At 38.7% G+C, this 14,123-nt stretch overlaps 1 protein-coding gene across 1 annotated transcript in view; it reads left to right on the plus strand.

The window, feature by feature from the left end:
- LOC5563616 (serine protease easter) overlaps nucleotides 1-14,075 on the plus strand; it is a 34,204-nt gene extending 20,129 nt beyond the window's left edge. The window contains exon 4 of the mRNA XM_001647815.3: nucleotides 13,385-14,075. Within this exon, the coding sequence (XP_001647865.1) occupies nucleotides 13,385-13,979 (595 nt within the window). The 3' untranslated portion in view covers nucleotides 13,980-14,075. The remainder of the gene's footprint in view (nucleotides 1-13,384) is intronic.
- Nucleotides 14,076-14,123: the final 48 nt, after the last annotated feature.

Below are 14,123 nucleotides of genomic sequence, written 5' to 3' on the forward strand. Positions count from 1 at the left end.
ACTCCATTTGTGGTCCTTCCCAAGTAACCACTAGCCCACTAATACGCCTTTTTGGGCTTATAGGGCTATTGAACTGCTAATATAGGGCATGTCAACTCTATAATAGCACTATATTAGCACGGACGGCGAATTAATGTGCTATTTGGTTACTTGGGTTAACCTCTTGTCCAGTAATTCCTATCCCTACCTCCTCGTGGTGCCGCCTGGGCTACGAGTAACCGTAGGCAAGATCAGGTAACCTACCCCGGTGGGACCTTGGTTGTATAGCCTTACAAGCCAGCCGTAAAATCATCAGTACAGGAAGCATACAATGTAAATTCGTACCGGAACAATTGGCATAGACCCAGGCTTCGAAAACGGACTAACGATTGGAAATTCGGATCATGGAATTGTAAGTCTCTCAATTTTTTGGGAAGTACCCGCGTTCTTTCCTAATTATTAAGGGTCCACAAGTTCGACATCGTTGGGGCCTTCCTTAGCCGACTGGTTAGAGTCCGCGGCTACAAAGCAAAGCCATGCTGAAGGTGTCTGGGTTTGATTCCCGGTCGGTCCAGGATCTTTTCGTAAAGGAAATTTCCTTGACTTCCCTGGGCATAGAGTATCATCGTTCCTGCCACACGATATACGAATGCGATAATGGCAAGAAAGCTCTCAGTTAATAACTGTGGAAGTGCTCATAAGAACAGAATGCTGAGAAGCAGGCTCTGTCCCAGTGAGGACGTAATTCCATGAAGAAAAAGTTCGACATCGTAGCGCTGCACGAGGTTTGCTGGAAAGGGTCGACGATTCATACGTATAGGGATGGTTGTTATACCATCTATCAGAGCTGCGGCAACAGACATGAGCTGGGCACAGCTTTTATCGTGATGGGCGAAATGCAGAGGCGCGTAATTGGGTGGTGGCCAATCGACAACAGAATGTGCAAGTTGAAGATCAAAGGTCGTTTCTTCAATATCAGCATGATCAACGTGCACGACCCTCACCTAGCAAGTGACGATGACGATAAGAACGCTTTCTACGCGCAGCTGGAACGTGAATACGACGGCTGCCCAAGCCATGATGTCAAAATCGTTATCGGAGATCTCAACGCTCAGGTTGGCCAGGAGGAGGAATTTAGACCGATTATAGGGAAGTTCAGCGCTCACCAGCTTACGAACGAAAACGGCCTTAGACTGATTGATTTTGCCGCCTCCAAAAACATGGCCATACGTAGTACCTACTTCCAGCCCAGTCTCCCGTATCGGTACACTTGGAGATCACCTCAACAAACTGAATCGCAAATCGACCACGGTTTGATTGATGAAAGACACTTCTAGGACATTATCGACGTCAGAACTTGTCGCGGCGCAAACATCGATTCGGACCACTACCTTGTGGCAGTTAAAGTGCTCCAACGACTCTTCGTTGTGAACAACATTCGGTACCGACACCCGCCACGGTACAATCTGGAACGACTCAAGCTACCCGAAGTCACAACTGATTACGCGCAAAGCCTTGAAGCAGCGTTTCCAGAAGAGGGAGAGCTCACCAAAGCCCCTCTTGAGGACTGCTGGAGTAGTCTCAAAGCAGCCATTAACAACGCAGCGGAAGGTGCCATTGGGTTCGTGCAAAGACATCGTGGAAGGTTCGACGAGGAGTGTCAGACGGTTTTGGACGAGAACAATGCAACGCGGGCGATGATACTGCAGCGAGGCACCCGTCAAAACGTGAACAATCAAACAGAAGCGAGAACAGCAAACCCATCTATTCCGGGATAAAAAGCGCCGCCTGGAAAAGTTGGAGTGTGAAGAGATGGAGTAACTGTATCGTCCTCAAGAAACGCGTCAGTTCTACAATAAACTCAATGCATCCCGCAAAGGCTTTGTGCCGCGAGCCGAAATGTGCCGGGATAAGGATGGAGGTATCTTGACGGACGAACGTGAGGTGATTGAAAGGTGGAAGCAGCACTGCGATGAACACCTAAATGGCGCAGAGGAGGAAGACCAAGGCAGCAGGAAGAATGGCTTCATCAGTAAGGCGTATGAGGGAGACGTGCCAACTCCCACAATATGTTAAGTTAAGGATGCTATCAAACAGCTCAAGAACAACTGAGCAACTAGAAAGGATGGGATTGGAGCGGAACTTATCAAAATGGGCCCGGACAAGTTGGATGAAAATGGTTTTCCCGGGAAACTGTCTGGACTGATCAAAGCAACGATGCAGTGCTGTGTGAAGATATCGGGTGCATTATCGGACCCGTTTGAAACACGCAAATGACTTCGACAAGGCGGTGGTCTTTCCTGCCTCCTGTTCAATATTGCGCTAGAAGGTGTTATGAAATGGGCGGGCTTCAACATACGGGGCACGATCTTCTATAAATCCAGCCAGTTCACCTGCTTTGCTGACGACGTGGACATTGTCCGAAGAACGTTCCAGGTGGTTTCTGAACAGAATACCAGGCTGAAACGTGAAGCAAATCGGGTTGGATTGAAGGTTTATACGTCGAAGACGAAATATTTGCTGGCTGGAGGAAACGAGCGCGATAGAGCTCGCATTGGCAGACGCGTGATGATCGACGGGGATTAGTTCGAGGTGGTGGACAAATTTGTCTATCTCGGATCATTGATAACGTCGGATAACAACTGCAGCAGAGAAATTCAAAGACGTATCATAGCCGGAAGTCGTGCTTACTACGGACTCCACAAGACCTTGCGGTCTGGTAAACTTCACTTCCGTACTAAGTGTACCATGTACAAGACGCTGATAAGACCGGTAGTCCTCTACGGACATGAGACGTGGACAATGCTCGAAGAGGACCTGCAAGCGCTAGGAGTTTTTTTTTTATTGACGTGTGCTTAGGACGATTTTCGGCGGAGTATGTGAGAACGGCGTATGGAAGAGAAGAATGAACCACGAGCTTGCGCAACTCTACGGTGAACCCAGTATCCAGAAAGTCGCCAAAGCTGGAAGGGTACGATGGATGGGACACATTGTGAGAATGCCGGACAACACTCTCGCAAAAATGGTGTTCACCTTAAATCCGGCTGGTACAAGATGAAGAGGAACGCAACGAGCTAGGTGGTTTGACCAAGTGGAACAGGACCTTGGAAGTGAGGGGCGATCGAGAAATTGGAGGTTAGCAACCACGGTCCGAATTAGTTGACGTAGAGCCACCTAGTGGCAAAGTTTTCAATCAACTAACTCGCACAATGGTAGTTAAGGTGATTCAAAAATTTGAGCTCATTTGGATGGAAACTAACACTGCACAAGCCCTTCAAAGTTTGTATGGGAATTTCATAGGGAAAACAAACAATTCATTCAATCGGACATAGTGATCGCCCATGTGCTCTTGATGGTTGGAGATATACAGATAATGTTAGATACGTTAATTAGCTACAACAACATTTTGTGACGACACTCAGAATTCGGTCTAGAATCATATGAGCGGTATGGAGTAAAAACGATTTTTTAATAGTGATAGCCCTAATGATAGCCCTTGATTTACAGAACAACTTTGCTCTAGACGCTATTTTTCTAAGTAGATGGGCTCCTGAGATATCTGCAAAACACAAGTAAAAGTATCATGCTCACATACACCATCTAGCGGTCAAATTCCGAACTAAATGTGGTACCATAAGATAACGCTTCACCTTCACAGCAACTTAACTGAATACCCCAAGTTTCTAAATTATCTAGATATACCGGTTTCAAATTGTTATTTACTCGAACTGTATATGAGCAATTCTCGCTGAAACCAGACTCCATAGCTAGAATTCCAATTTTATGTCACTAATCGCTAATTTTTAATAAAACTTACGAGTGGTCCATTACGAATTTTTCAAATTGGTGAACCCTTCGTACGCCAGCTAGCTAAACAGTTTGCGAATACGCCCATTTGTTGATAATTCTTGGGTATTTCGTCACGTGATATGTCTCATATTTCCCTTGGAACACATAGCAAACTTAGTGGCATCGTATAGAGAAAAGATATAGCTTCCATTTGAAGTTAAAAAAAATTGTCGGCCATTCTGAATTTAGTTAAAAAAAATCGTTTTTTCACCATTAGCGCACCACTCGTTTTGAATTCTGAAATCACCATCAGAAAGCTAAGGAAAAATTGCGTAAGATAGGCAACAAAAACTAGATGAGCAATAGTATTTACCCTTTGAAATGGACGATTTTCTAAATCACGATTTTGACGTGGCGAGTGTAATCAATGCAAACATTATTTTTTGTACAACAAAGAAACAAGTTTTCAATCATTGATGTTTTATTCGAGTCGACTGAAGAAAAAGAGTATTATTTTGAGTGCTAAATCTTGCGGCCATCTTGGATTTTGACGCCATCATGAATTTAAATAGTAGAATGAGTTATTCACCTTGATAGCACTCAATTTGTCGAATTTAGAGACTACAAAGGAAAACAAGGTTATTATTCATCATTTTCCTGACGTTACGTCCCTACCGTAACCGAGCCTGATAATCAGCTTTATTAGTTATAAATACAGGTTATTAAATAGAAATTTTCTTAAATAATGCAATTTTTGATAACAGAACAACTCTTCGACATATCATTGAATTCAAGAATAATGAATAAATAAATTCAATAAATAAAAACCGTTCAAAACATTGACTGAAATAAACAAACTTTTTTTTACCATATGCATTGTTGTTCATTGAATTAAGTTTTTAGATTGCGCGTTGGGACATTAGTAAGTCTTGTGATAGTAATTGTAGTTTTAACGTAAAACATTGACAAAAGTGCATAGATTTAGAATGGATATCTTAAGCTTTTGACGAGCGAAAAAAATCCTTGATTTTCTGAGCCATAAAGTATTGTTTTTACTACCGACCAACGTACACTCCCGTGCATAATTTTGTGTTCACCCCCTCAAAAACATACAAAAGTGTTCTGTCCATATCTCTGTGATTACAAGTCCAATTGAAACTCTCTGAGCCGCATTTGAAAGGCAAAGAGTTATTCTTACTTCGTATGTATTTTTTCAAATACGTTTTTTTAATTTTGTATACTAAATTTATATTTGAATTTTAAATCAAAGTGTCATTAGAATCGTTATCTTATATTCTTTAAAGATACCCCACGAAATTTTGGCGGAAAAATCTGAAAAGTATTCAAAATCAATGAAACAGTCAGTCAAGTCATCGTGCAAAAGTTTGGGTTCACCCGAGCCACACGAACATAATTTTTGTCAATATCTCTGCCATTTTTCAACCGATTTTAAAAGTTTAAAGCTTTTTTGAGCGCAAATAATGGCGGGTTTGAGATAAGTAAGCTCAGGTGAACCCAAACTTTTGCACGATGACTTGAATGACTGTTTCATTAATTTTGAATACCTTCCAGATTTTTCCGTAAAAATTAGAATATATGATTACGATTCTAATGACACCTTGTTTTAAAACTTTGGTCGATCCAATGCTGAGGAAATTGGAAATGTTTTTTTTAATGTGTTTTTTTGAAAAATGTCACAACTTTAAGTAAACATTTTATATACAAAGTTTGAAAAATGTTTTTGGAAAAATACATACGAAGTAAGAATAACTCTTTGCCTATCGAATGCAGCTCAGAGAGTTTCAATTGAACTTGTAATCACAGAGATATGGACTGAACTGCCGTTATACGCATAATTGTCCCATGTTACTTTTTGTGCATTTTGACTTTTTGTCATCAAACAGTTTATTTTTACGTATAGTTTTAGAAAACACACACCGAAAATTAACTTTGTTCGGAAACTCAATGAAAAGCAAGCCAAGTCAATTTGTCCCATTGTTGAATTTCCACGCATAACTGTCCCACTACAGTATTTCTACGCATAACTGTCACACTATACAATTCGCTGCGCTAATCTAGAACAAAATAGTCAGTAGGCAGTTTTGAATTAGCTGGTGTTAGGGAAAATCGTTTTGAACACCTTCTTACGTTGGCTTTACATTCCATGTGGAACACAACCTGTTTTATGTGTTTATATTATCGGGATGCATTCATCATTCATGCGAGCCTGACGTCAGATTTGATTGAAATTTTCAATATCAAAATTTTATTTCCCATCCGATTTCAAGGAATTTCAGTTGAATTTTCAGGGTCGATCACAACATTCTTCTAGTGTTTGGAACCGCGGTCATCGATTAAAAATTTACCGTAATTTTGGATTTATCACGGGGAGTAGTGAAATAATCCCACTTGAAGCAAATGTAACCACTTTAATATCGAGTCCATGGCTTGCGACTAATTAACTTCATGATTTAGCGAACCAAATCTAAATAAAAATAGTTCGATCGTTTTTGGATGACTTGGCCACATGCGGGGTTGTTCCGAATACCGATTCTCTGGGGGAAATGGCTTCTAAACCGTCGGTTCTGAAACATAGCTGGCAACATCAAACTACATAAATTCCCAAATCCAGGCTAAAGAAGGTAATTCAAAGGTTCTTGGATAGCAGGTTGTTTTGGATACACTGTTCTCCAGAGGAGGTGACCATTATATTGGCGGTTCTGAGACCTATCTTGCGACATAGCAAACTTGATAAAGTCAAGAAGAAGTCAAAAGAAGAATAGTTTAAGAGGTTTTGGATAACCTGGCCACATACTGGGTTATTCCGGATTATTGGTTCTTCGGTGCAAGTGGTAAATATGTTGGTGATTCTGAAGCTTAATTTGCGATGTATCGAATATCAAGATTTTTCCAGTCCAAAGAAATGTCAAATCGTGTGAAGATTTGTGTCGTGAATGTTGAGTTAAATATTTACTACCTTGACTTCGCAGATGAGTTTCTATCTAGCCTGCAGCTGGAAGAGTCGATATATGAATTCATAACATCTTATAAACTCTCTGAATAACTCATTCACTCTTTTTTCACTAACTCATTAACTGTCTCATTATCACACATACAGAAAACTTAGCTTTCCATCCTAAACTATAAAATCGTATTTTTTCACTTCCCCACACGTGGCTCCGTTTGGCACATGTCACTTGAGCCGTCATTAGGTGCCTTAACATTGTCTTGAGGATATACAGCCTCTGCATTCGATACAATCTATACGTAAGAACGGTCATCTACAGCAGTATGCTTAGCACATCATTGGTCACTACTATCAGTGGGACTGTTATGCGTAGAAATTCACCAAAAACCCTGCATTTCTAGGCATAACAGTCCCACTTTGAATTTTGTAGCTAAATTAACTTTATTTCCATAATACAAACTCTTGACTCTAATGAAGACGCTATTCTTCATACTATTGTAAAGGTTTTAATTTAATCTACCACACACCTGGTCAATACGAGGCCTAAATGTGTTAAAATCTTTAAACGCGTTTTTCTCGATTGCATATTTTGGAACATGGGACAATTATGCGTATAACGGCAGTGAACACTTTTGTATGTTTTCTAGGGGGTGAACCCAAACTTATGCACGGGAGTGTAGGGTAAATTATGTATTTTGTACAGGCAAAGGATATGTCTGGAAATGGCGATCGATTAACTGCATTAAATACAAATTTTGTATTACGTTATTTTTCTTTATGCTTAATGTCCCATTGTCAAAGTACAAGTTTCTGGGGAGAAAAAGCTGTAGTATTAGCTTCCAAAATAGCGTTTTTTGGCGGCCTGTCTGTCATACATTTTGGACATCTTATATACATTTTGGACACCCTCATGTGAATATAATTTGAACAGAGGCGTTATCTCCATATCCATACAATGGTTTTTTAAAAAGACGATCATATCATAATACTTCAAGAGTTTACATGTGACTTATGCATTTTTTGCTTATTGGATGTGTATATTAGTCAAAATCAATAATCTCAATTAATGCAAGCAAATATCATCAGATCCATGGAAAACGCCTGCAAGTATGCATGCATGCGACATTCCAGTGTGTTTCATCAGATGGCCAAATTATATCAACTGAACAAAATACATAATCTATTTTGGACAACACCTGATTTATGCCTTATAGATCGTTGCACGCTTGACCTAACCTCGAAACTCCATATAAAAAAAATGTTAACAATTCCAGCAGTGAATGTCAACTCCATATAAAAAAAATCTAAACAATTCCAGCAGTGAGTGTCAAAGAGCAGGACAGTCAATTAAGCGTGATGAAAGAGGGACAGAGAAGGAGAATTTTTCGTGACGTCACCATGCACTCTTCTATATACTCATGTAAAGATTTAAGATGAACTTAGCTTAAATTTGAGACATATTTAATCATGTTTACACTTTCAAACTTTTTATGTATGCCAATTCTGAGCGCTATTATTGCATATAATGTATAAGGTACAGTGGGGGAAGTGTATCAGTGGGGTAAGTGGATCATTCGTCAATATTAAGCATTAATACTTGAATATGTTGAATGTTTTCGCACCATTGCTTCGTTTGAGGTTATATTTTCACGCCCACACTGATACTATTGTAAAACTAGTACTGCACGTACACTAACACAAGCAAACTTGTTTGCTTCAAAAATTAATTATTTTGAAAATTGTTTTCCATCAATCAAAAATCCACTGTATCTCTGTCTAAAGTCGAATACTATTAGTTTTTTCGACACTTGGTGAGCATTTCAGTTCTAATTGAATGAATCACAATGAAAAATATGTGATTTTTATAAATAAATACAGATATCTTGTACATGGTACACTTACCCCTACTTTTCAATGGGGTGGGGTAAGTGGATCAAGTATTATTATTATTTATTGGCAGACTGCTTACGATAATTTTAAAAAGTTTTAGTATCCGCTAATGTTGTTTTCCCTTAACTTTATTCATTCCCAGCTTAAATTTGTCAAGTTGTCCAAAGAAAAATTGAATTAATCCACTAAAAGTTGTTTTAACCTTTCTGGCATATAATAATAATTATTTTTAAAATTTACACAAAACTTTCCGCGGTTTATCTAAGCTGAGTTGTAGAAGAGCAAAATATACAAATTTTCCAATTGAAAGCATATAATCGTACCTTATTTGACCATATAAATTGTTCTAGACAGATGATACAAATTTATTCATAAATTGAATAAAAGGATTTCAGTTTGTTATTCAAAAGTAAATGTAACTAATATTTTTAAACTACAAGTATTTTTTTTAAAACATCGTTAGGAATAATCCTACAATACTTCTATATAACTTATGTGTATAAATAGATGAATTTTCTTCAAATTATTCTAGCTACAATATATATTTTGTTCGAATAAGTGGGAATCAATGTATAATATATGTATATACATATATCTTGATTAAATAAAGATACTTTTTAATTTCAAAGTATTAAAAGGTAACACTACTAGCACTAATTACAAGATCAGTAGTAATACCATTCGTACTATACATAATAACACCACATTTGTTTTGAAAGCAAAAGTTTGTTATTGGTGATCCACTTACCCCACCATGGTGGGGCAAGTGGATCATTTGGCGCAAATTTTCAAGTCACTCGTACTGAATACATAACAATCAGAAAAATCGAAATAAATGATGATTTGAAGAATATTAGTCCCTCATTTGTTATCCACAGAAAAAAGTTTGAATTGCATTATTCACGTTAGCTGTACATAACAATGAAGTTGACTTTTGATTTTTCTGTATCCACTTACCCCACGGTACCTTATTCTTGAAATGCACATCCTCTTGCATTCGTAGGTTTCACAGATATTCTGTAGATACAATTTACAATTTTTATATTTTTGAAGCCAATTTGTAATTCTTATGAAAATGGTCATCATTAATAAGTAGCATAGTGTAGTAATAATGCAATACATGATTTCCCGTACATGTGTTTCTCATCATCTCATTGGAAATTAGCATAGAACGACTAGCCTGTCCAAATTATATGCATGTCCAAATTATATACGTTACCCTACATGTGAAAAATAGCGAAATTGAAATTTGAGAACTAGGCTTTGTTCTAATGTGGACGTAATGCCGAAACGCAGATGTATCATTTTAAGGTTGGAAAATCTGGCGGCCATCTTGCATCGAGGATCTGTTCGGGTTGGAAATTTTCTCGACTTCCCAGGGCATAGAGTATAATCGTACCTGCCACACGATATACGCACGCAAAAATAGTCATCGGCATAGTAAGCTCTCAGTTAATAACTGTGAAAGTGCTCATGAGAACACTAAGCTGAGAAGCAGGCTCTGTCCCAGTAGGGACGTAACGCCAGAAAGAAGAAGAAGATCTTGCATTTTGACGCCATCTTGGTTTTTAGCAGTTGAATGATTTTTTACCATCTCAGCGCTCATTATGTTGAGGCCCCCGTTAAAAAAACAATCAGATTCTACTTTCATATCTTATCTCAGCTGTTCAACTGATTGTTCATTTCTATCGATGGTTTTAGACCAAGTAAATGTAAGATATAATGCTATTTTTCAACTCGAAGATATGCAGAAGAATCATTCAGGTAGCAAATAAGCGTTGAAAAATCCTGTTTGATAATTTGTGTTCTGTTTCCCAGATTGTGCCTAAAGGGTGTCCACGATGAAATTGCCACACACAAAATTGATTCGCAAAATTCGAATTTTCATCCGATTGCCATCAAATTTTCAGGGATTGAAAAATAACCATAAAACTTCATTTTACCATTTTATTCGTATTTTATTTACAGTCCATACGCAAATGCCCGCATCTTGGCCTTAACCCCGGCCATAAGATTCGGCACAACCTGTGAATCAACCGTTTTTTGCATGTAAACCCATACTTTCTTCAGTTCCTCGACTGTCTTCACTACCTTAGGTCATTGAGGAAGGTGCTGCTTCAAAATCGCCCAGTACTTCTCGATGGGGCGGAGCTCCGGAGTTACCTTATTGTCCGCATACCACTTCAGCACGTCCTTGGAGTGGCATGAGGCCAAATCCGGCCAGAAGATGAAAAACAGGTTGCCGGGGATCTGTTTGAAGTCGGCCTTCACATATGTTTCGTCGTCCATGATGCAGCATTCAACTTTCGTCAGCATGTTGAGGTACAACTTCCTGGCACGGGTTTTGGCGGACTTGTTCTGTTTCTCGTTGCGATTAGGGGCCTTTTGTACCTTGAACGTTCGAAGCCCAGCCTTAATTTTGGCCTCCTGGACAAAACTTCGGCTTAGGTGCAGGTTCTTAGCCACATCCCGAACGGAGGCGTTCGGGTTTCGTTTGAAGGCCCCAATTACGCGGTTGTGATTTTTGGTGTTGTACGGAATACTTTTTCGAAAACATGAAACACATTAAACATGAAAAATGTTAAAAATCTTGTAAAAGAGTTACGAATTTTTTAACACAAAGTACACAAATTTGTATGAAAAAACTTGTTTAAAATCATTTTTTCTCATAACTTTTTTCTTAAATTTTTAACATTTTTCATGTCTGCTACAAAGTTGTTCAACATCTTAAAACGCGTGTTTTTGCTGAACATCGCACCTCTCTATCTCTTAAAGTAAAAGAATTATCAGTCGAATTCGTTTTAATAAAGCTTATTTGTTTGATAGTAAAAACCCATGCAAAGACGCTTATAGACAAAAGTTTTTATCAAATGACGAAAGGGGAGATATGGTACTTTCATGATTTGTAAGTGTTGTCTGCGCCATTTTGCGCCGAAGCCAGTTATAGAAGCCTAAACTACCCCTTGAAAAAGAGTAATTCATGAATAACTTAGTTACTTCAAAAGATAGAGTGATGATATGTTCAGCAAAAACATGGGTTTTTTCATGACAAACAATTTTGTAGAAAACACAAAAAATGTTAAAAATTATGGAAAAATATTATGATAAAAAGTATGATTTTTAGGGGCCATTCACATACAACGGCATACATCTCAAAAAGTATAAGAGATAGAAAAATCGTGTCTTCGACAAAGTTGTTTCAAATTGCCAATTCTACAACTTTGCCGAAGACACCATATGTCTATCTAAATGTTTTAAAAAAATAGTTTTTCTATCTCACTGCTAGGTGGATTGATCACAAAACTTTTTTCGTCAAAAGTTGCGCTTTAATATAACAAGAAACTTCTCCGAACAAACTATTCCGCTAAAATCAACGGTTTGGGCGCTATTCAAAAAGCGCATGAAATCGAGAAAATAATACACAGTGCATCCTTATCCCTGCACATCTCGGCTCGCGGCACGAAGCCGTTGCGGGATGCGTTGAGCTTCTGATAGAACTTACGCGTTTCTTGAGACCGGCAAAGCTGTTCCATCTCCTTGCACTCCGTCTCCTCCAGGCGGTGTTATTACTCCAGAAAAAGGCGGGTCTGCTGTTGCCGTTTCCGTCTATAACGTTCCACGTTCTGCTGAAAAATTGGAAAAATCTTCAAAATGATAGCACTTTGATTCGAGAACAATTAATCGCTAGTACACATGCCACGGCGTGTATATGTATAAGTTTATCAAAAGAAAATAGGCATCGCTAAATCTTTCACCATTCGAAAATATAGGTTATTAGCTTTCATTTGACGTGTTCCCAAAAAAAATCTATCGAGGGATCCCGAATTTTTTTTATTCTAAGTTTTTGTTGTTTAGAGTACATTATTTTTATATGTAATCACTGGAAAGACAAAAACACGCCGTGTATGCAACACGATGCATTATTCGCGGAGCGTAGTTTGTTATGATAACATGACGACAAAAGGTTGATCGTTGTTGCTATGATCGAAGAATAAGAATAAGAATGCATTATGTATTTTGTCATGATTACTAGCTTTCCATCCTTGTCCTAGATACAATGTACTCAAGGGGACAGAATCCGTTATTAATTTCCAAATTTACAAAAACAGTTTTTTCGTTCAAACTCAAGAAAAATTACAGGAAAATGTGTTCACTGTATTCTATTCTCCAACCAAAACAGAGTGAACACAATTTTGTCGAAATTTTTTTAGTTTTGAATAGAAAAACTGCTTTTGAAGTTTTGATAATGACAATGATTACGATGACGGAGCGTTGAACGTTAAACTCACTACTTTGAAGGATTTTGATAAAATCCTTCATTACTAGTTAAGCTCCAACAAAACACAAAAGTAGAGTCTGTGCTGGCACGATAAGAATTGATTTTCTAAAATCAAAAATTTCAATGCAAAAGTTTATTTTGTCAAACCAATGTTGGTAATGCGATCCATGATATAACCATGCCTAACCGGATTCGTTAAACGAGATAAAAGTGTTCAAAGTAAGTCGAATCAATCCGTAGCAGCTGTCAAATCAACTATGTTATCGTAAAAAAAGTCGCATATAATAACATATTAGTTTGCAAAAAAATCTATACACTCGCATTGTCAGCGCCTTTTCATCATATTAAATATGCACGTATATTGCATCCACTTTTGTCGTACAAGGCCTTTTGGCAGCATCTTATACGTACAACTTTTACGTACATTATGGTTGTCTGAGTTCTCACTGGCAACTTTATGTTTTTTTTTTTCATTCCAGAACCGGTGTCCGTTTGGGAGAGTGGGACCTGGACAACCAAATCGATTGCCAAGAGGAAAATAACTGCGCCGATGCACCGGTTGACATGGCCGTCGAGCAAATAATCGTACATGAAGACTACAATCCGCAGAACAAAGCCCAGTACAACGACATTGCTCTGATTCGGTTCAACAGGGATGTTCAGTTTTCGTCGTTCATTTCTCCGGTTTGTTTGCCCATCGACAGTGCCCAGCGCAACAAGAACAACGTTGGAACTAGGGGCGTGGCCACGGGATGGGGTCGTACGGAAACTGCCAGCGCAAGCAACGTCAAGCTGAAGGTTGAGCTTGAAATTCAGGATCTGCAGACCTGTTCCAACACATACAGACCATCGGGAGTGATCCTGAGAGATACGCAACTGTGCGCCGGTGGTGTAAGAGGACAGGATACGTGCAGTGGCGACTCTGGTGGCCCGTTGACCAAATTGGATCGCGCCAACAACTTCCTGTACGGTATTGTGAGCTTTGGACCCAACAAGTGCGGAACCAAGGGAGTACCCGGAGTGTACACCAGTGTGGCCAAATATATCGATTGGATCGAACGGAATATGCAGTAAGTCTGCAGTTAGGTGAGGTTGATTATCACATAGAGCGTGCATAACAAATTATATAGCTTGATAATGTTTTGGACTAAATTCTTTATTGACGATGAAGTTTGTCTGATTGTTGTGCACCATCCGAAAGCCATTTTCGACTATAAT

This window comes from Aedes aegypti, chromosome 3 (genome assembly GCF_002204515.2).
Source record: "Aedes aegypti strain LVP_AGWG chromosome 3, AaegL5.0 Primary Assembly, whole genome shotgun sequence".
Taxonomy (NCBI): Eukaryota; Metazoa; Arthropoda; class Insecta; order Diptera; family Culicidae; genus Aedes; species Aedes aegypti.